At 49.3% G+C, this 18,700-nt stretch overlaps 3 protein-coding genes across 59 annotated transcripts in view; 2 read left to right on the top strand and 1 right to left on the bottom strand.

Annotated features, from left to right (window-relative positions):
* The first annotated feature begins 1,341 nt into the window (after positions 1–1,341).
* Positions 1,342–3,439, top strand: HINT2 (histidine triad nucleotide binding protein 2). Of its 4 annotated transcripts, none has more exons than XM_005581347.4 (5): positions 1,342–1,494; positions 2,616–2,756; positions 2,851–2,955; positions 3,061–3,133; positions 3,243–3,439. In XM_005581347.4, the coding sequence occupies exons 1-5, from the start codon at positions 1,414–1,416 to the stop codon at positions 3,254–3,256; spliced, it is 414 nt and encodes a 137-aa protein (XP_005581404.1). In that variant the 5' UTR covers positions 1,342–1,413; the 3' UTR covers positions 3,257–3,439. The 4 variants fall into 4 exon arrangements, with proteins under 4 accessions (XP_005581404.1, XP_005581403.1, XP_073873267.1 ...); XM_005581346.4 differs by having other exon boundaries at positions 3,254–3,439; XM_074017166.1 differs by lacking the exon at positions 2,851–2,955.
* An 813-nt stretch (positions 3,440–4,252) lies between these two features.
* On the top strand, positions 4,253–6,597 carry SPAG8 (sperm associated antigen 8). Of its 5 annotated transcripts, none has more exons than XM_045374453.3 (7): positions 4,253–4,301; positions 4,404–5,235; positions 5,360–5,534; positions 5,737–5,782; positions 5,866–5,980; positions 6,109–6,189; positions 6,286–6,597. In XM_045374453.3, the coding sequence occupies exons 1-6, from the start codon at positions 4,264–4,266 to the stop codon at positions 6,187–6,189; spliced, it is 1,287 nt and encodes a 428-aa protein (XP_045230388.2). In that variant the 5' UTR covers positions 4,253–4,263; the 3' UTR covers positions 6,286–6,597. The 5 variants fall into 5 exon arrangements, with proteins under 5 accessions (XP_045230388.2, XP_045230385.2, XP_045230386.2 ...); XM_045374450.3 differs by having other exon boundaries at positions 6,109–6,171; XM_045374451.3 differs by having other exon boundaries at positions 6,127–6,171.
* Positions 6,598–6,658: 61 nt separating this feature from the next.
* NPR2 (natriuretic peptide receptor 2) overlaps positions 6,659–18,700 on the bottom strand; it is a 49,953-nt gene continuing 37,911 nt past the window's right edge. For 11 of the 50 annotated variants that reach the window (XM_074017124.1, XM_074017119.1, XM_074017110.1 and 8 more), the window contains 20 exons: positions 15,934–16,047; positions 15,505–15,640; positions 15,179–15,273; positions 14,821–14,953; positions 14,511–14,595; positions 13,902–14,022; positions 13,665–13,739; positions 13,382–13,459; positions 13,046–13,150; positions 12,850–12,921; positions 10,618–10,777; positions 10,303–10,458; positions 10,055–10,223; positions 9,750–9,896; positions 9,146–9,269; positions 8,894–8,962; positions 7,696–7,870; positions 7,526–7,624; positions 7,166–7,257; positions 6,659–7,033 (listed from right to left, as the gene is read on the bottom strand). In XM_074017124.1, coding sequence (XP_073873225.1) covers positions 6,968–7,033; positions 7,166–7,257; positions 7,526–7,624; positions 7,696–7,870; positions 8,894–8,962; positions 9,146–9,269; positions 9,750–9,896; positions 10,055–10,223; positions 10,303–10,458; positions 10,618–10,777; positions 12,850–12,921; positions 13,046–13,150; positions 13,382–13,459; positions 13,665–13,739; positions 13,902–14,022; positions 14,511–14,595; positions 14,821–14,953; positions 15,179–15,273; positions 15,505–15,640 — 2,157 coding nt within the window. In that variant the 5' untranslated portion in view covers positions 15,934–16,047 and the 3' untranslated portion in view covers positions 6,659–6,967. Of the gene's footprint in view, positions 7,034–7,165; positions 7,258–7,525; positions 7,625–7,695; positions 7,871–8,893; positions 8,963–9,145; positions 9,270–9,749; positions 9,897–10,054; positions 10,224–10,302; positions 10,459–10,617; positions 10,778–12,849; positions 12,922–13,045; positions 13,151–13,381; positions 13,460–13,664; positions 13,740–13,901; positions 14,032–14,510; positions 14,596–14,816; positions 14,954–15,178; positions 15,274–15,504; positions 15,641–15,933; positions 16,048–18,700 lie in introns of all 50 variants that reach the window. The other 39 variants (XM_074017115.1, XM_074017113.1, XM_074017109.1 and 36 more) reach the window with 13 other exon arrangements.

Consider the following 18,700-nt stretch of genomic DNA (forward strand, 5'->3'; position numbering starts at 1 on the left):
CACAGTGGTAACTTGTTCTATGTGATGTCATACTAAAACTTACTTAGTGTCTGAGAACATTAGTATTTTGTGACCCCCACGTTTCTTATGTCAAAAATATATATTCCAGCAGTGCAAACCTGACTCATTGAAAACGCCAGGCACCGGCCGGGTGCGGTGGCTCACACCTGTAATCCCAGCACTTTGGGAGGCCGAGGCGGGAGGATCATGAGGTCAGGAGATGGAGACCATCCTGGCTAACATGGTGAAACCTCGTCTCTACTAAAAATACAAAAAAATTAGCCAGGCGTGTTGGCGGGCTCCAGTAGTCCCAGCTACTGGGGAGGCTAAGGCAGGAGAATGGCGTGAACCCGGAAAGCGGAGCTTGCAGTGAGCCGAGATCGCGTCACTGCACTCCAGCCTGGGCGACAGAGCAAGACTCCGTCTCAAAAAAAAAAAAAAAAAAAAAAAAAAAAGCCAGGCACCGAGCTAACTGTATCACACACCTTTTCTGATTAGAAAAGAACAATGAATACATACTCCTTTGCTTATTATAATAGTTGTGCGGCAAGATAGGACACTCCTATCTCCGCCTGCTCAAAAAAAAAAAAAAAAACAAATGCAAAAACCACAGAATTTTTAACCTATAGAGTGAATGCGTTAACAAGAACATAGAATTAAGGAAGAATTTCCCTTAGATAAGTACATTAAAATCTCCAAAATGCTCAAGGGACTAAAACTGCCCTTGTGGAGAAAATGCTGCGCATCAGCCCCGCCAGTTAAAACAAATAAGCAAAAACAAAAAAACACACCTCATCCCCGTTCACCTTTAGCCCCATCCCGGGTGGTTCTTGGAGCCAATAAGCGCCGGAGGCCCCCAGAGCCCCGCCCTCCTCCTGGCCAAAGCAGCGAGAGGGTCTAAAATAGCCCTTTCTGCAGCAGGTGACGGAGCCACGCCCCCTTCCTCCCCGCGCACCAATAGGAACCAGACCTGAAGAGGACGAACCAAGAACGAAAAGCCCCACCCACTCGGGAGCCGCAACCTAGAAGCCAGGGTTGTGTATCAAATCCAACTAGGAGAAAATCCCACCTCCAGGCTCCTTAATCCTTCCAATGGAGCGGAAGTTTCGCTCACAGCGAAACTAGTTAGGGGATCCAATGGGAAAAGAACGTTCACACGGACTACAAGACGAAGCCAATGGAATGGAAAATTGTCCTCGCGTTGGTAGAAGCAGCCAATGAGATGAAAAGAGCCCGCCTCCAAAGTGGCTGCAGAGCCAATGGGACGAATCGTGCCCAGGGGCGCGCTCCAATGGGGTAGCAGGGCTCGCCCGGCCGCCGCTACCGCGCTTCCCAGCTCCCGGACTCCCCACCCCCGGCCGGCCGCGGAGCCGAGTGCTGACCCGGGTGAGAGATTCCCGCGGCTCCGGGAAGATGGCGGCAGTCGTGGTGCTGGCCACCGGGTTGCGCGCGGCGCGCAGAGCCGTGGCGGCCACGGGGGCGCGCGGGGGGCAGGTGAGAAGTGGCGCGGGAGCGAGTAGGGGGACCTGCGGGCTCCGAAGCCATCCGGGGCCAGGGCTCCCGAAGGCGCGCAGAGCCGCGCAGAGGTCCTGCCTGTGGCCTCTGCCCCTCCGAGGCACAAGCTCCGGGGCTGTGCGGTGAGGTCGAACTGGTGGCTGCAGAGAACGAACTAGTGATGATCCCCGCCCTGCGCAGGCCCGGTCGCCGAGGTCGGGACAAGGTCACTGCAGCGGCTGCCGCCTTCTTTCCACTGCCTGCAGCCCAGCTGGCCCGGTGCCCCCTGCAGGAAATGAGCTTTCTCTTCATGGAGCCAGTGCTCTGCCCTCCTCAGGCCTCTGGCCTCCTAATGAGCACTAGTGTTAACTTCTCTTCTGCACTTGCCAGAAGTGGCTGGGAGGTCAGAGAATTCATTCCCTCCCATTCTCCCCCAACGTGATGCACTGACGTCAGCCTTCTCTGAATCCCCTGGAAACTGGGACTGCCTTACCCGCAGTCCCCTGGGGCTAGGGAAGCAGAGATCACTTAGCTGAACTCTTATCTCCACTCATTCAAGGGACAAGAGTTAAAATTCAGAGTCACATGTGACACCCAGATGAGGGGTCAACTAGTGTCAAACAGGGCGATTGCATTAAAACCTAAATAAAACAGGCGACAAGGCTTAAAGATCAGAAAACAACGGAAATAAGTGGAAATGTACTAACAAGGTGATAGTGGAAAGAGATTCAAGCCATCGTAAGAGATTATGGAAACCACCCCTTTATTTTAGAAGCTGAGAGAAGGAATTTATCTGAGGTAATTCAGTGGTGTGGTAAGATAGGAACTGAGACCAAAATCCCCAGTATCTCATTCTAGATCCTTTCCCTAAACAGTGCTATATTTCATAGACATGTGAGCAGGAATCAACTGCACTGCTGAATCCTGGATAATAATACTGCCTGTTATCTAACCAGGTCCAGCACCATCTGGCCCTACCCTTTGCTGCTGGTGCTCTGAAATTCAGGAATTTTCCTCCTGGGTGGGAACCACAAATAGGTTCTTAGAAGGACGAAGTTAACAACTACCAGATCACAGGTTCTGCCAGCTCCCTCCTTTGAATATGGTCGATCTACCTTCAGGTCCGAGGAGCTGCAGGTGTGACTGATGGGAATGAAGTGGCCAAGGCCCAACAGGCAACTCCTGGGGGAGCAGCCCCAACCATCTTCTCCCGGATCCTGGACAGGAGCCTCCCAGCTGACATTCTTTATGAGGACCAGCAGGTGGGGTGCTCTTAGGACCCATCCCCTTAGGAATGTTGTTGATACCATCCACCCTGTTGAACTAATGTGGCCTCTGGCCTGTCACTGCCCCCAGTGTCTTGTATTCCGTGATGTGGCCCCTCAGGCTCCTGTGCACTTCCTGGTCATTCCTAAGAAGCCCATTCCTCGGATTAGCCAGGCTGAAGAAGACGACCAGCAGGTGGGAAGAACAGGGCCAGGGTTTGACTGGGAAGAGCCCTGGACCCAGCTAGAGGTCTTGCTCCCTATGAATGAAGCCACCTATGTCCCTCTGCTCTCCCTATAGCTTCTAGGACACCTACTCCTTGTGGCCAAGAAGATAGCAAAGGCTGAGGGCCTGGGAGATGGATACCGACTTGGTGAGTGACTTTTGGCCCTTGGTCCCTCACCTATGAATTCTCATTCCTACTTCGCAATATGATCTTCATTCTTTGACCTCTGCCATGATCCTGACTCCCTAACCCTAAGCTCAATTTCAGTGATCAACGATGGGAAGCTGGGTGCACAATCTGTGTATCATCTGCACATTCATGTACTTGGGGGCCGGCAGCTCCAGTGGCCTCCAGGTTGAACCTGCCAATTGACCAAAGGACACCAGACTCTGGATGCTTGGATGGAAAGGGAAAAATTGACCTTGTGATACTAATAAAACTGTTATCCTTTAATTATGCTCTCTTTAATATAAAATTTTATACCACAAAGGGGAAAGAAAACTGATTCAGGGCTATGATGCCCCTTGACTGGTCTGAGTGAAAGACACTGAGGAGGGTCCAACCTGTGGTTAAAGGTTGCCTGCAGATATGTAAGTCTTCTTGACAAGTGGTCCACCCTAGGTCAAGCTTCTAGAAAAGTTAACAGTAGGAATGAGCCTAAATGAGTAGGAAGAAACTGAAAGCCAGAAGAAACTGAAAGCCCATCCTGGCCCTTCTTCATAGGTCAAACCAGGTTCTAAGGGGGCTTAGGAGGAGGGCTGTCAATATGAGGATCTTTTATTAGAGGAGGAGTAATCACCCAAACAAAAAGCGGCTGCCTTTTCACTATTCCATGTCTCACCATTTTGCTCAAGCTAGTTTATTTTCAACCTTAACATTTGTTAAAGACCCTACTCACTTTTGAGAATGAACTAAGCAAACTAAAGGAAAGCTACTGATGCGTCTCTGCAAACACCAAGTAGGCTGTTACCTAATGCCACAGTCCTGTGCCTGTTTACAACATATCCCCATAAAGCATCACCTTAGAAAACCGCAAAGACTGTTCTGTTCGGGCGTGGAGGGGGAGGTCTTAAGCCAGCGGAACCCTAAAACCCAGTCTGAGGCGGATTGCCGCCGGGACCGGAAAGCGATCCTCCCTGACAGCACTAGGCTGAAGACTTCCGCCCCGCAGAGGACTTGCCTCCACCCCCACCTGCAAGTCCGCCTAGCTCTACTTCTGCGCAGGCTCCAGGAGTTGTTTGCTGTCTCTATGGCAACCCGGTAGCTGGAGTCTGAAGATGGAGACCAACGAGTCTACGGAGGGATCGCGGTCGCGGTGAGAGCCGCAGCTCTGGCTGCAGGCAGAAGGGGACGAGCAAGGTCAGCGGACTTCCTCTGCTGCGCTTTTGACAGCCTTGTCGTGTTTGCTTTCTTTCAGATCTTTAGACATACAGCCCAGCTCCGAAGGACTGGGGCCCACTTCGGAACCGTTTCCTTCTTCAGATGACAGTCCTAGGTCGGCCCTGGCAGCTGCAACCGCAGCAGCTGCAGCGGCTGCATCAGCTGCTGCAGCTACCGCAGCCTTCACCACCACCAAAGCAGCTGCATTATCTACAAAGACCCCAGCGCCCTGCTCTGAGTTCATGGAGCCATCCTCTGACCCCAGCCTTCTTGGGGAGCCCTGTGCGGGACCCAGCTTTACCCACAATATAGCCCATGGGAGTCTTGGCTTTGAGCCCGGCTATGTTTCCTGTATTGCTCAGGACCCTTGCACTACAACCGACCATAGTTCTAACTCTGACCTTGTTCCAGGCTCTAGCTCTGGGCCTGTTCTTGGCTCCAGCTCAGATGCTGGTCATGGCTCTGGCTCTGGCTCTGGTCCTGGTCATGGCTCTGTCCCTGGCTCTGGCTCTGGCTCTGGTCCTGGCTGTGGCTCTGTCCCTGTCTCTGGCTCTGGTCCTGGTCATGGCTCTGGCTCTCATCCTGGTCCTGCCTCTGGGCCTGGTCCAGGCACTGGCCCTGACTCTGAGCTCAGCCCCTCTATTCCTCCAGGGTTCAGAAACCTGGGGGCAGATCGAGTCCCTAACTATACCTCCGGGAGTCAGCACTGCCCCTGGGAGCCCCAGAAACAACCACCTTGGGAATTTTTGCAAGTTTTAGAACCGGGTACCCGAGGACTATGGAAACCCCCAGACATTAAAGGGAAGCCTACGATTCACTATGAAACATTGCCACGGGGCCAGTGCCTCCTCTACAACTGGGAGGAAGAGGTATTAAAGTTTTGGCCTGCTCCCTTTTCTTGAAGGCTGCCCTCAGTTTCTTAGGGGAGGCAGTAGTTCACATAAGGATGGGTACCAGAAGGGATATTATAGTCATTCAACTTGGGATCCACAGAGAGCCACCAACCACCTGGATCAAGTCCCAAGCATGCAGGATGGCTCTGAGAGTTTTTTCTTCCGACACGGACACCGGGGACTGCTGACTATGCAACTAAAGTCACCCATGCCCCGCAGCACCATCCAGAAAGACTCCTACCAGCCACCAGGAAATGTCTATTGGCCACTTCGAGGTGTGAAATGTGAGAGAGTGTAGGCCAGAACGAGTCCAATAGTCAGAGGGAAAAAGAGGAAGGAATTTCTGGTGGGGCTGTGGATTGTCCAATGGATATAAGGGCAGAACCCCCAAGGTCTTTCTTCCTTTTCTCAAGTTAGTTTCTTCTGGGCCTCCTTCTTAACCAGACCCCACCCTGCCCACCCCCCACCCTCTCACAGGGAAGCGTGAAGCCATGCTGGAGATGCTTCTGCAGCATCAGATCCGGTAAGGGATTGGGTAAAAGGGAAGAGGGAGGGGGAGGAGAAAAATTGGGTGAGAATGGCCTTGACACCTCTCGGGCTACATAGTAAAGAGGTACAGGCAGAACAGGAACCCACAAGGAAGCTCTTTGAGGTCGAGTCTGTGACACACCATGACTACCGAATGGAGCTGGTGCAATCAGGGACTCCTGCCCCAGCAAAGGTGAGAACCCACTCCCCACCCCCTGCCACTTGCACAGCTGGGCTCTGACAGGCTGTGGTCAAGTACCGGGCCCAGAGGTTGAGAGAGAGGGCTGAAGGCCAGGAGTTACTCAGTACCCTCCCTCACAGCCTCACGACTACCGCCAGGAGCAGCCTGAGACCTTCTGGATACAGAGGGCACCACAGCTACCGGTGTGTGAGGGTGACTAGGTATTGGGGGCAGAGCGGGGCAGGAAAGGTAGGGCAGAGTTGTTTTGTTCTGGCTTGGGGAAAGCGAGATCCATCCTCATCCTGGCACTCCTCCAGGGTGTCAGTAACATCAGGACATTGGATACACCTTTCCGGAAGAACTGCAGCTTCTCAACACCAGTACCCTTGTCTCTGGGGCAACTTTTGCCCTATGAACCTGAGAATTACCCCCACCAACTGGGAGAAATCTCTTCCCTTCCCTGTCAGAGAGGAAGGCTGGGTGGTGGAGGGGGTGAATGACTTCTGTCAGGGGTGAGGAGGGAAGTGGGATATGGAATATGGAATCTATTTCTGTCTGCACTAGAGAGGTCAGGAGGAAGTTAATTCTCACTGTACTTGAAGAGGCTTTACATAAAGGGTTCTCTCTCATCCCAAGACTGCTAATTTAGTGATTCTGTGAGTCACTGCGTGCATACCCCACAACCTTTCCTTGGGATTGCCCCATCCCACACTATGACATCAGAACTTTTTTTATTATTGTTTTATATTTGACCAAAATATTCTGGTTTAGATACAGATATTTACAGAAAGTAGGGAGGAAGGGGACCAAGCCAGAGAGGGACAGGTATATGTACAGGGCTGAGCTGCAGAGGGCTACAACTTCCATATAAGGTAGGTTTTTTGTGGCTGTTTTCCATTACATATGAAAATGTCCATTTCTGGTGTGTGCAGACATGGTGGCCACTGCCCACCCAGGTACCAGCAGCAGGAGACTGTCTGACTTGGGAAGAATGGGGGTTTACAGGAGTCCAGGAGGTCCTTTCCGCTCTCCTAAGAGCCAGTATGTTCGCATCTTTCCTTTTCCCTGGAAGTGGGAGAGTGGACAGGATTCAGATGCTTCAGCGTTAGTCCCTTTGTCTCCCTCTCTTTCCCCATGATTCCCATAATCACTTTCACCCCCCTTTCCCATGCCTCCCTCCCCATGGCCTGCCGTCACCTTCATTTCCACATCCCCCCGTAGCTCTAGCTGGAAGCATCCTAGCTCATCTAGGGCATCCTTGGTGGTAGAGGAGACATGGATCTTCAGCGCTGGGGTGGGTGGGATAGGGAGGATGATGGAAAAAGGAATCAAAGAAAAGGCAAAGAATTGGTGATACTGTATAGCACCGTGCCCAACCAACCATTCCAGGGAAGCTCCCAGACCTCCCAATGCATATCTATTAGAACCAAAATATGCCCAAGGATGCAACACTAAGGAACTGTGGTCTCTCAGATTAAGAGATTGGAGGAACTATGAAAAGAAGAAAAGGGCAAGATAAATTGAGGCCAACAGTGGGGTTGAGGGCTAGTGTCTTACCTTGACCATTAGACTCCATTCGAGAAGCAGTGTTCACTGTGTCTCCAAAAAGACAATAACGGGGCATCTTCAGGCCAACAACCCCAGCACAGACTGGCCCTATGAGAAGAAACAGGTTGGGAGAGTCTGGGAAAGGTGGAGATTAGGGCTGGAGTGAGACTCAGCCTTACCAGTATGGACCCCTATGCGTAGCCTCAGCTGGTCATGGGGTCGGTGGCGGATGCGAAAGGAAGAAACTGCATCTAGTAATGCTAGGGCCATACGAGCAATTTCTGGTGCATGCCGTTGACCATTTCGGCCTGGGAGGCCAGATACCACCATGTAAGCATCCCCAATCGTCTCCACCTGATTGAGAGGGGAATTAAAAGGTCACCTCTATTTGTATCCATGGGGATGGGAAAGAGTAGAGGGAGACAAGCTGGACATCATCCTGACATCCTGGAGGCCAGAATATTGACTAGAAAATAAGTGCCATGGTCCTGAGAGTCTAGGGGAGACGAGATGTCAAGGGAGTCTTTAAGTCCTCTTTCTCCACCCAGCACCTGGGGAATACTCAGTACACATTTGCTGAATGAATGAACACCCTGTCTGCAGCAGGACATGGACAAATAGGCTCTGCCATCAGGAAATGGGAAGCAAGACAACAGGCTAAACTCAAGAGGACAGAGGCTGGTAAGGAGGTAAAGCAGGCCCAATGAAATGACCAGACAGCCCAAACTGTCAGGAAGAAAGCAGGCATTTGATGCTGGTAATTGTACCAAAGGTATGTAAGAGAATGAATGTCATTGTTCTGCCACATGCCAAACAATGTTAGGCACTTTCTATACAACAAATCTATTATTCCCATCTTACAGATAAAACAACTGAGGCTCAGGGTGATTCTGTTACTTACCTATAAGGCCACATAGTTAGTAACAAGCCAATATTCAAATTCAGATGATTTTTACTCCCAAGGACAATAAATCCAACTCAATGACTTCAACAAAAAGTTTTACTTTTTAAAATATATTTTCCCTCACCCCACTAAATCAGTCTGGACCCACATCCTATATGATTCTTCCATGTCTGGAGAGGACTGGAGAGAAATGTTGGATTGGCTGCATTTATACTCCAGGGAGATAGGAGCTAAATCTCATGATGGTTCTAATTAGGGAAGCCAAAGGATTCACAAGAAATTCGACTGGAGTGTACAATGACAGTGCTGGAGCTACATCTGTTTACAAAGTACACTCCAGCACCAGGATGCTGGGACCCCTGGAGGGAAAGCTGATCATGGGGTGGGTAAGGTGTGTGGGGTTCAGGGAGACTGGCTTTCAAAGGGGGTCTCTATTAAAGAGTCTTCTATTGAAGAGCCACCCCAGCTCTCACCTTGTAGACATCAAAGTTGTCAATTATGGCATCAAAGCAGGTATACAGGTCATTAAGAAGTGTCACTACCTAAAAGGGATAGAAAAGCAGAGGCCCTGAAACTTGTACCCAACTTTCTAAGAATTCTTAACCCACGAGCCATCACAAGATGTGGGAACTCTAGAACAAACTCATCTTCCCTGTTATCAATGAGGATTCCCCAGGTCCCTACCCACCCAACCCCACCCGCTACCTCTCACCCATGGCTCTCACCTGCATGGGGGTGCTCTCTGCTGACAATGCTGTGAAGCCAACAATGTCACTGAAGTAGATGGTAACACTGTCAAAGGCCTCAGCCTGTACAGTCTCTCCCCGTTTTAACTGCTCTGCCACTGAACTAGGAAGCAAGGGTGCTGTGTGAGCCAAACTCCAAGAGAGTAGGAGCAGAAGAGAGAGGGAAGGTGCATGTGGCTGCAGCAGATATGAGCTGAAACAAGAAAGCTGGGCTTTGCAAGTGGGAGGGAGGAAAGTGGCTGGGAAGACATTACGGTCAAATGCAAGGTAAGGCGCACAAGTGGCAGGGGCTTTTGAGGAGATCCCTGTGCATGGGAGCTGTCTCAAGTTGGGACTGTTTTACATACACTTGCTGAAGCAAGGGCATGGTAGAGCAGTGTTGTAAGAAGGGATGGGAAGCCAGTAAGAAGGCAGCACAGCTGATGCAAAGACAGAATGACAGCAAAAAATCTATAGCCAGGGGGACTCCCTGTGGCCAGCAGCGTTCTGAGGGTCGGGAGGCAAGTTCGCAGGTGCCTGATGAGGCAGAGCCCAACAGAGCAGAATCCCAAAGGAAAATTCAGGAAGGGGGACAAAGTCTCACTGGGGTAGAATTTGGTAGAGCAAAGCCTCAGCCTTGCGTTTTTCCTCCAGATAGGCCTGTGTGCGTTCCTCCACCAGCTTCTCCAGGTTATTGGCATACTGTTCCATGCGCAGCAGGAGATTGTCCAATATGCTGGTGCCACCCTCCCTGTGGGGAGGCCAGGATATGGCACTTGCTCTAAGATTCTGAAGACTCCCAGGACTTCCTATCCAACCCACCCTCTGGTCCCACCTGCCCCACTTCATGCACTAGGACTAATGAGGCTTCTATCCCTGGGAAGCCCCTGCCCTATAATGCCCTCTCACTTGTTAAAGCGTCGAATGAAGCCCTTAATCTGTCCAAAGTCTGGCCGCTCAGCTGGGTCCTGAGCCCAACATCGCTCCATCAGCAAAACTAGCTCTTCATTCAGCTGGGTCCGGTCAATGCTTGGTCGGAAATATGGCCGCTGACCATTTCGTACCTTCTGGACAATCTCTGAGGGTGATCAAAGGTTTGGATGAGGAACTGAGTTCCCCCAGGAAGAAGAGGCTGTGGGTAGTGGATTGACTCTTACCTTTGGGGCTGAGGTCCAGGCCCTCCAAGTAGAAAGGACCACTGCGAAGTGCTATCTCCTGCAGGATGATCCCAAAGCTATAGACATCAGCCTTCTGCATGCCTGTGGTTGGCAAGGGGTTCCCACTGAGCAGTTCTGGGGCAGTCCACAGCTTCTCTGAAAAGAGGAAACAGGCTGGCCAGGTCCCCCAAAATGGGGTACCCCCAAGCCCACCTGGGCTCATCCCTATATTACTGTCACTCCACCTCCCTCTCCCACCATCCCTAGGTGGAAAGAGCAGCAATATATAAAGTGGGTTGTGGGGGTGGGCCTCACTGGCATAGAGGGCATGGCTGTCATCAGGTTCAGCAGTTGATCGGAAGCTGGCCAGGCCATAGTCTGTGATTTTGAGCACAAAACGACTATCCACCACACAGTTGGAGGACTTGAGACTCCCATGCGATGAAATAATGCTGTTGTGGAGAAAGGCCATGCCCTGCAAGGTACAGATCAAGTCATGGGACTAGATCATATCTGGCTTAGAATACCCTCTCTCCATGAGATGGGCGCTGGCTAGCTGTCTACAGATCTTAGGTCCACAAAAATAATAAGCTGATTTTGGAAGGCATCCTTTGCAGCTTCCACCCAAGGAAGCAGGAAGAACAGAAGAGTCATCTCTTCCTGGTATCATAAGCAGGACACAGGCACCCAGCCACCAGGGACAGGGAAAATGCTTAAAAAGATGGATAAGTGGAGCTACCAGTGACTACCCTGGAAAGGGCAGTCAATCTTGATTAGTGAAGAGAACAGAACTTGGGTGAAGACCAAAATGATATGACACCCATGGTGGCCTCAGATACCTGGCTACTAATTAGAAAGACATGACTTGAGACCCAGGTATCAAGAGTAGCTGGATATACCAAGGAAGACCAGTTGTAAACTTTAATGCATAACCATGTGTAGGTGGGCAAGTCCGGGTAGAGGAGGAATAAGATCTACTAGAGGGAATGCTGGATCAGAGAGAAAGTACAGAACATCATAAATCAGAAAAACCTAGAAAATGGACAAAATCTGCTAAGCCAGTGCAGAAGCCTAAAACTGCTGGCTCCGTGGGTCCACAGAGGGAAGAACATTTGCCTCTGAAGAGCTGAAAGACGGCCTTAAAGGCCGGGCTCAGTGGCTCATGCCTGTAATCCCAGCACTTTGGGAGGCCAAGGCTGGCAGATTGCTTGAGCCCAGCAGTTCAAGACGAGCCTGGGCAACATGGTGAAACCCCATCTCTACCAAAAATACAAAACTGAGCTGGGCACGGCAGCACACGCTGTGGTTCCAGCTACTCAGGAGGCTAAGGTGGGAGAATCACTTGAGCCCAGGAGGTCAAGGCTGCAGTGAGCAGTGATCTAGCCACTACACTGTAGCCTGGGCAACAGAATAAGACCCAGTCTCAGGAAAAAAAAAAAAAAAAAGTCTTAATGATGCTCCCCAAAAATGAAACCCTAGGAGCCACCCAAGTCAGTTCAGGTGAGACAGAAAGAGGATACAAGGTTCAATATGCTAATGAAAAACATTTTTGTCTAAATGTTTAGCTCTGGACTTAATTCATAACTCTAATGTCTAATCTCTAATCTCTATGAACTCTTCCTTTTTATTTCTTTTGGTATCAACAAAACTTTTGGGAATCTCTGAAGTTGTGAATTTACTTGTGTGGAAACTGTGCAAAGGATGCCTTCAAAAATCACAGGATTAGGCTTCTGGCTTTGTTGTAAATCACTTTTCCACCAAATCACTATTCTCTCAAGAGTCGTGTTTTTCTTATATTTATCATCACTCCTCTAGTTGAGCATGACATTGGCTTTACTAATATTTTATCTCTCACTTGATAGCAAATTTTCACACACAAAAAAATACTTTTTAAATAATTTCATGAGAAGTTAGCAGAAAACCAAAGCTAGCTTCAAATACAGCATGGGGTGATCCACTGGGATGCTCACTGGCTATGAGACTTATTTCAGAAAACCTGTACAACTCATGCAAGATTCTATTTTATGTTCCACAAATCCATGAGCCTCTGAGTCATTTGAATATAGCTGAAACCTAGTATAACAGAAGAGTACCAAAGGTTTTTAATACACTCTTCCTTGGTTTCTCTTAGTTCTACTATAAAAGTTCCTTTTTTAAATTTCAGTTTTCTGAACAAAAGGGCAGACATGCCCAAATATTGGTCAGAGAGTAAAATAATGAGAGGAAATATAGGCGATAAATATGTTCAGAGACCCCACTCATTTTATGAGCTCTTCGAGGTAAAAGAGATGATGGAAAGAGACCTGAGATATTTAAGACAGAAAGACAGAAACTCTCTACAGGGACAGGACTCCTTGTGGCAGGTAAAAGTCACTCTCCCAGTTATGAGTCCCAGACTCCTTATTTACCCATTATTACCCCCCCATGGGAATAAGGGGAGATGAGAGAACAGGACTTTCAGAGGACTAGAAGGAGAAAAACCACAATCAAAGAACAGTGGAAGTGATTTAAAAGTGGATGAACTTTTAAGGAGTGGGGAAGACTCACCTTAACAAGGTCATTAATGAGTGAATAACGAAACATCCAGTCCAAGTTGATGCTGTCATTTTCTAGAATATCCTGGTAAGTGACATGGAATAGATTATCTGTCCTGGTCCCACTAGCTATCACCTGACATAGAGTCAGTATAATTTTGGGTCTATCCTCCCCACCCCTGTCATAATCTCCTACACCTATCTCTCACCTGTAAACTCCCACGAGGACAATATTCAGTGACAATGCAAATGTTAGGAGGGTCTATGCAGGCGCCAATGAAGCGAGTGAGGTGGTTGAACTGAACATCTCTCATCTGGCAGAAAAAAACAATGGGAAGGATAAGAACATTGGAAGAGTTAAAAATTAGATACAGAAACTTACCACTACATACGAGGACCTTTCTCTTAGTTGTATCTACAATTTTTAAATCATTTATAAATCAACCCCTTGCCCGTCCAGCCAATTTTACTATTTCGTAGTTTTCCCCACTCCTCTTCCCCATCCCTGTTTACCCCTCACCCTCAACCCATCCTCCGTTACATACATGTTTGAGTTCGAACAGAACCTGCCGGGTTAGCTCAATGCGCTTCTTATTCACGTGTTTGATGGCGACAACATTTCCCTGATGGTGGGAGTGAAAGGGGAAAGGAAAATGAATATCGGAAGTTCTGGGTGCAAGGAAATGCTAGAGAGCAGTGGAAGCATCCAGGAGCTCAGCTGGGCACAGAGAGGGGGCTATGAGGGGCAGAGGTGCAGGGGCAGAGGTGGCAGATGGGGATGAGAAAGGATGAAATGGTGGGGACCAGAACAAGCAGATGACTGTTCACCTTGAAGTGACCGGTGTTGGCAAAGATCTGGTATTTCCCATGGGCTGTCATGAGCGAGCCGTAACTGGATCCCCGCTGGGGCCAAGGGCAACATGGAGGCGGAAGGATGAAAGGAACATTAGATGATGGTGGTAGTGCAGGGGCTATCATTACAAGCCAATGTGCTGGGAGAGATCCAGGGTAAGAAGGGACAGGAACTCAGAGGGAGGCAGAGGGACAGCTGAGACAAGGGCTCACCAGCGACAGTGTGAGGCGACTGCCTGCACCTTTGTGATAACGCTCTGAGTTGCCAAACTGCAGTTCTTCCCAGCGAATGCGCCACAACATGCTAGCCAGCTCCTTCTCCAGCATCAGCTTTCTGTAAGGACTGCACACCTCAGTTGACTGGCAAGCCAAATCCTGCCACCCCCAAGCCAACAGCGGGGTTGCAGGGGCTTCCCTGCAGCTCCTGAAGCTGCAACTGTTACACCTAAGATATAGGGCTGGAAGATGAGGCTGCATTCTCGGCATATCTGGCACATGCCCTATGCTCACTAACAAACACAGAGATTGGGGGTGAAAGTTCTTTCCTAAAAGAAGACCAATGGAAAATTCACCTTTGATCTTAACCCCACTGAAAAACACTAGTTAGTATATCCAGTCTAGAACCAAAAGTGGAACAAACACCTAGGCTAAAAGACAACTAAAGAGAGAGGCTAGAGAGGAAGACACTGTTGGATCTAAGAAACAACCAGCAAATTAAGAAACCTGCTACCCTATCCCACATTATAGTGACCACCTGGCTTCAGCCAGAGGCTGTGTGGCAGTGGGGGTAGGGAGTAGGTCAGCGGGAAACACAGAACTCACCGGAAAATTAGGAAGCTGGAAACACCAAACATGATGAAGGTGATTCCTGTGCCCAGAGCCACAATTGCCAGAGTTGAAAGTGGAGCTGAAGGGGAGATAGAGACCCTGAGGAAGACTGTGTGTGGACTTGGCAGAATGGAGAATGGGGTGCATAGGTGCATAGACAGATTCCTTGGGAGTAGGAAGAAATGAGGGAGGGATGCAGACGTAAAGGCAGAAGCACAGTTAAGAGTGGAGGGTCAGTGAGGGTGGAGACCATGAATGGAAAGCAAAGGGAGGAAGGTTGCTCCCAGTCCCTGCACACACCCACTTTTATCACAGGATGGGTCGTCCAAGTCAAAGGCACAGGGGGGATTGTCCGAGGGAGGAGCCCCCTTCACCCAGGGAATAGGCCGTCCCGTCCACCAAATCTGCTTCTCAGCTCCCGAGTAGTGGGCTGCAGGCTGTAAGGAAGCAAAAAGCTGGGCCCACAGGCCTACTCCCACCAGCCTCCTCCCCAGACCCCAGCTGTTTTGCTGCTTTTCTCCCCAGCCTACCACCCAGCCAGGATGCAGCACCAGCAGATAAAACAAGTCCCTCCTCTAGTACTTTTGGTTCTGCCCCCACTGAACCCTTGAAAGCTGAATTTTGCAAGGCCACACTCTCTTCCCTGCCTCCTCCCCCATCACCTGAAAGTCCCCAGAATCCAGGTCTCCCATGGCCCACAGGACAAAGTCAGTCTCCCGGTCATTGTTCTTGTCCATGACAACCAGTCCAGTTACACCTAAGATAGAAAAGAGTGTCCTTACTGTGAGTTCTACCCTGGGCTCCTCTCCCACTCACCCATGCCTATGGCTCCCTCAGAGTCTGCCCCTCCCTGATCTTGAGGTGTGGGCACCTCTGCCACATTCACTAACCCCCACTAAAGCTGTGGTGACCCTGACATCTGTTTCATCTTCAGCCCACTCTATTCCTGACGTCAGCCCTCAGACCCCCATCGACCCCTCTTCATTACCATGGTATCTTCGTCCCTGCATCTTCTCCACAATTCGAAGTCCATCCTCCCGGGTGCCTCCTTCCTGTATTGTCTCGTTCAGGACTTCAGCATATAGCAGGATCCCATCATAGAAACAGCCAGCGATGAGGTTCATCTGGGGGTGGCAACTTCAGCAGTACTCTCCAAATGTCCTGCAAGGCCCCTTGCCCACTCTCTGGGGTCTCCCTTCTACCTAGTCTCTCTACTGGTTTGCTTTCTTCCCTCCTCTCATTCCTAAAGTGCCATCCCTTCCTAACTACTCCCTAGAGCAGAAGGAAAAATCCTGGATGGAAGTGGATACCCCCCAAAGTTGGGCTTGCTCCACAGCCAAGACTTGATGCTGAGTTTGGGAGAGAAGCCCTTCCCCAAAGCCTGGTCTGACTCTCAGGAAGGGAGAGATCTACTTACCAGGGAAGGGCCCAGCTCCACACCAAAGTCTTCCCGGGCTCTTATCAGCAGACGATTCTGGAATTCCTGATACTCAGGATTTGGGGGTTCTCGGTATGTGATCACCAATACAGTCTGTACCAGCAGCATATGGGGAAGAGTGAACAGGATTCAAGATAGGCATTAGGGGAAGAGAAGATGCAGGACAGGGAAACTTGGTAAAATATACACAATATAAAATATACACGGGTGTGTCTGAAGGCTTTGAAAGGGCTACTAACCTCTGTGTGTGTGTGTGTGTGTGTGTGTGTGTGTGTGTGTGTGTGTGTGTGTGTGTGTGTTGTGTTTCATACATCTGGGAAGAGGGAGTGGCACTCCTCCTGAAAGGTAGATAGGACTGGTTCTGGGAAGGTGGAAACTGGCAAATAATAGTCAACCCCATCCCCAAAGCCCAGCCCAACATCTTCCAGAGCTCCCTTCCAGCATCCACGTTCCCGCCAGGCCACCACAGCTCACATTGCTCCTCTGTCCCATGTTTTCTGGGTATCTGCTCATGACTAAGGATAACACCCACCAACAGCTCCTCTCTGAGGTGTTAATCACTGTTAACGTCATCAGTAAAATACTGACATTGTCATTGGGCCACTTGAACACAGTGTCTCTGCCCAGTGAATTAAGAGAGATTTCAGGCCCTATGACAACTGAGGGAGATCCTTTGAGACAGTTATTCCACCTGTGAAGAGCTGTGTGCTCATCCATTTAACATGTGTGGAACACCTACCACAAACAGCACTGTCCTGCTCACTGAGTAACAGATGTGTCACAGTCACATGCCCACACACATTTCACAGGTAAGCAAATGACACGTGATCTCAGCCATGCACACATCTCACTGGAGCATGAGTCAGCATCTCTGTCTCTCACCGAAGTGCCTGCTTGGCTCCCATTAGTCTCACACGTTTCTCCTGCCTGAGCTGCTGGACCTCCCAGCCTCAGGCCCTGCCTCAGGCCACATAGTCACTGAGACCAACCTCTGCTCCAACAGGAAACTGGCATCACAACTTCAAGGAAAGACTTCAGTTCAATATATTTTGTGAAACGTGACTTTGTGAAATGATAATTTAAAATCTGGTCATTTCTCCCAGTTTTGTTTATTCTTGTCGTAGAAAGTACACATGGACCATAGAGGTACGCTGCACTAGACACATCACATATGGCCTATTATGTATCAATTCATTTCAGATAGGAAATAATAAAGTCTATTTCTAATATGCATTCATTACATTAGACTGCAGCTTGCCTCAAGATATCATTATTCTTCCTAGAGCATTTGGCTCCCTGATTACACACTTCTAATATTCTCCCAGTCTCAGGTAGAAATTTTTTAAAAAGACAAGGGAGGCCGGGCACAGTGGCTCACGCCTGTAATCCCAGCACTTTGGGAGGCTGAGGCGGGCGGATCACCTGAGGTCGGGAGTTCGAGACCAGCCTGACCAACATGGAGAAACTCCGTCTCTACTAAAAATACAAAAATTAGCCAGGCGTGGTGGCACATGCCTGTAATCCCAGTTACTCGGGAGGTTGAGGCAGGAGAATCACTTGAACCTGGGGGGCGGAGGTTGTGGTGAGCCGAGATCATGCCGTTACACTCCAGCCTGGGCAACAAGAGCGAAAAAAAAAAAAAAAAAGACAAGGGAACTGAGGAAAGGGTTGAAACAGTTCATTCAGTAGCACCTGTTCCAAGAATTAAAGAAAGAGGTAGAATATTTTTGACAAGCAATATAAAACGTTAGGAAAAGGCAGGGCGCGGTGCCTCACGTCTATAATCCCAGCACTTTGGGAGGCCAAGGTGGGCAGATCACGAGGTCAGGAGATCGAGATCATCCTGGCTAACACGGTGAAACCCCATCTCTACTAAAAATACAAAAAATTAGCTGGGCATGGTGGCGGGCGCCTGTAGTCCCAGCTACTTGGGAGACTGAGGCACAAGAATGGTGTGAACCCGGGAGGCAGAGCTTGCAGTGACCCAAGATCGCGCCACTGCACTCCAGCCTGCGTGACAGCGAGAGTCCATATCAAAAAAAAAAAAAAAAAAAAGTCAGGAAAAGAGCGAGAAAAGATCAGGTTCAACACAATTTATATTTCAATAAAGGCCGATGAAAAGTTTTTAACATATTTTTAACACAATTCTCTAGGTTGGCTGGTTTGCTAGGCTAGCAGTTATCAAACTTTTTGGTCTCATAATCACTTTGCACTCTTAAAAATTATTAAGGACCCCCAAATAAAGTTTATTTATGTGGACTATATCAGTATTGACCATCTTAGAAATTAAAACTGATAAATTTTGAAAATGCAAGAACACACAAGTACACCTTCTATAGCTGTCCAAGTGATGACATCATCATGCCATGTAACTTCTGGAAAACTTCACTACACAATCACAAAAGAACAAGCATGACAGGCAGATAAGATCTTAGTATTATTTTTAAATAGTTTTGACCCCATGGTCCCCCTAAACTGCTATGCTAGAACTGTTTTTGCTGTGGTTACTAGTTATAGTTGTAGTACCAAAAGACAAAAATGAAAAACAAACCAAAAAACCCCAACCTCAAACAGTTTCTGGGCTTGCTCAGGGGCTTGAGATTGTTTAGATTGTTTAGGATAATTGTGTCTCATTTCACAGTGGACCCCAGGTGGAAAAAACAAGCAAAGGCCACCACAAACGGGTGCAGTAGTGGGTGGGTGCCAGCAACACACCTAGGAAATGTACACCATCAGGAGGCACCTG

Source organism: Macaca fascicularis, chromosome 15, assembly GCF_037993035.2.
Source record: "Macaca fascicularis isolate 582-1 chromosome 15, T2T-MFA8v1.1".
In the NCBI taxonomy this organism is placed as follows: Eukaryota; Metazoa; Chordata; class Mammalia; order Primates; family Cercopithecidae; genus Macaca; species Macaca fascicularis.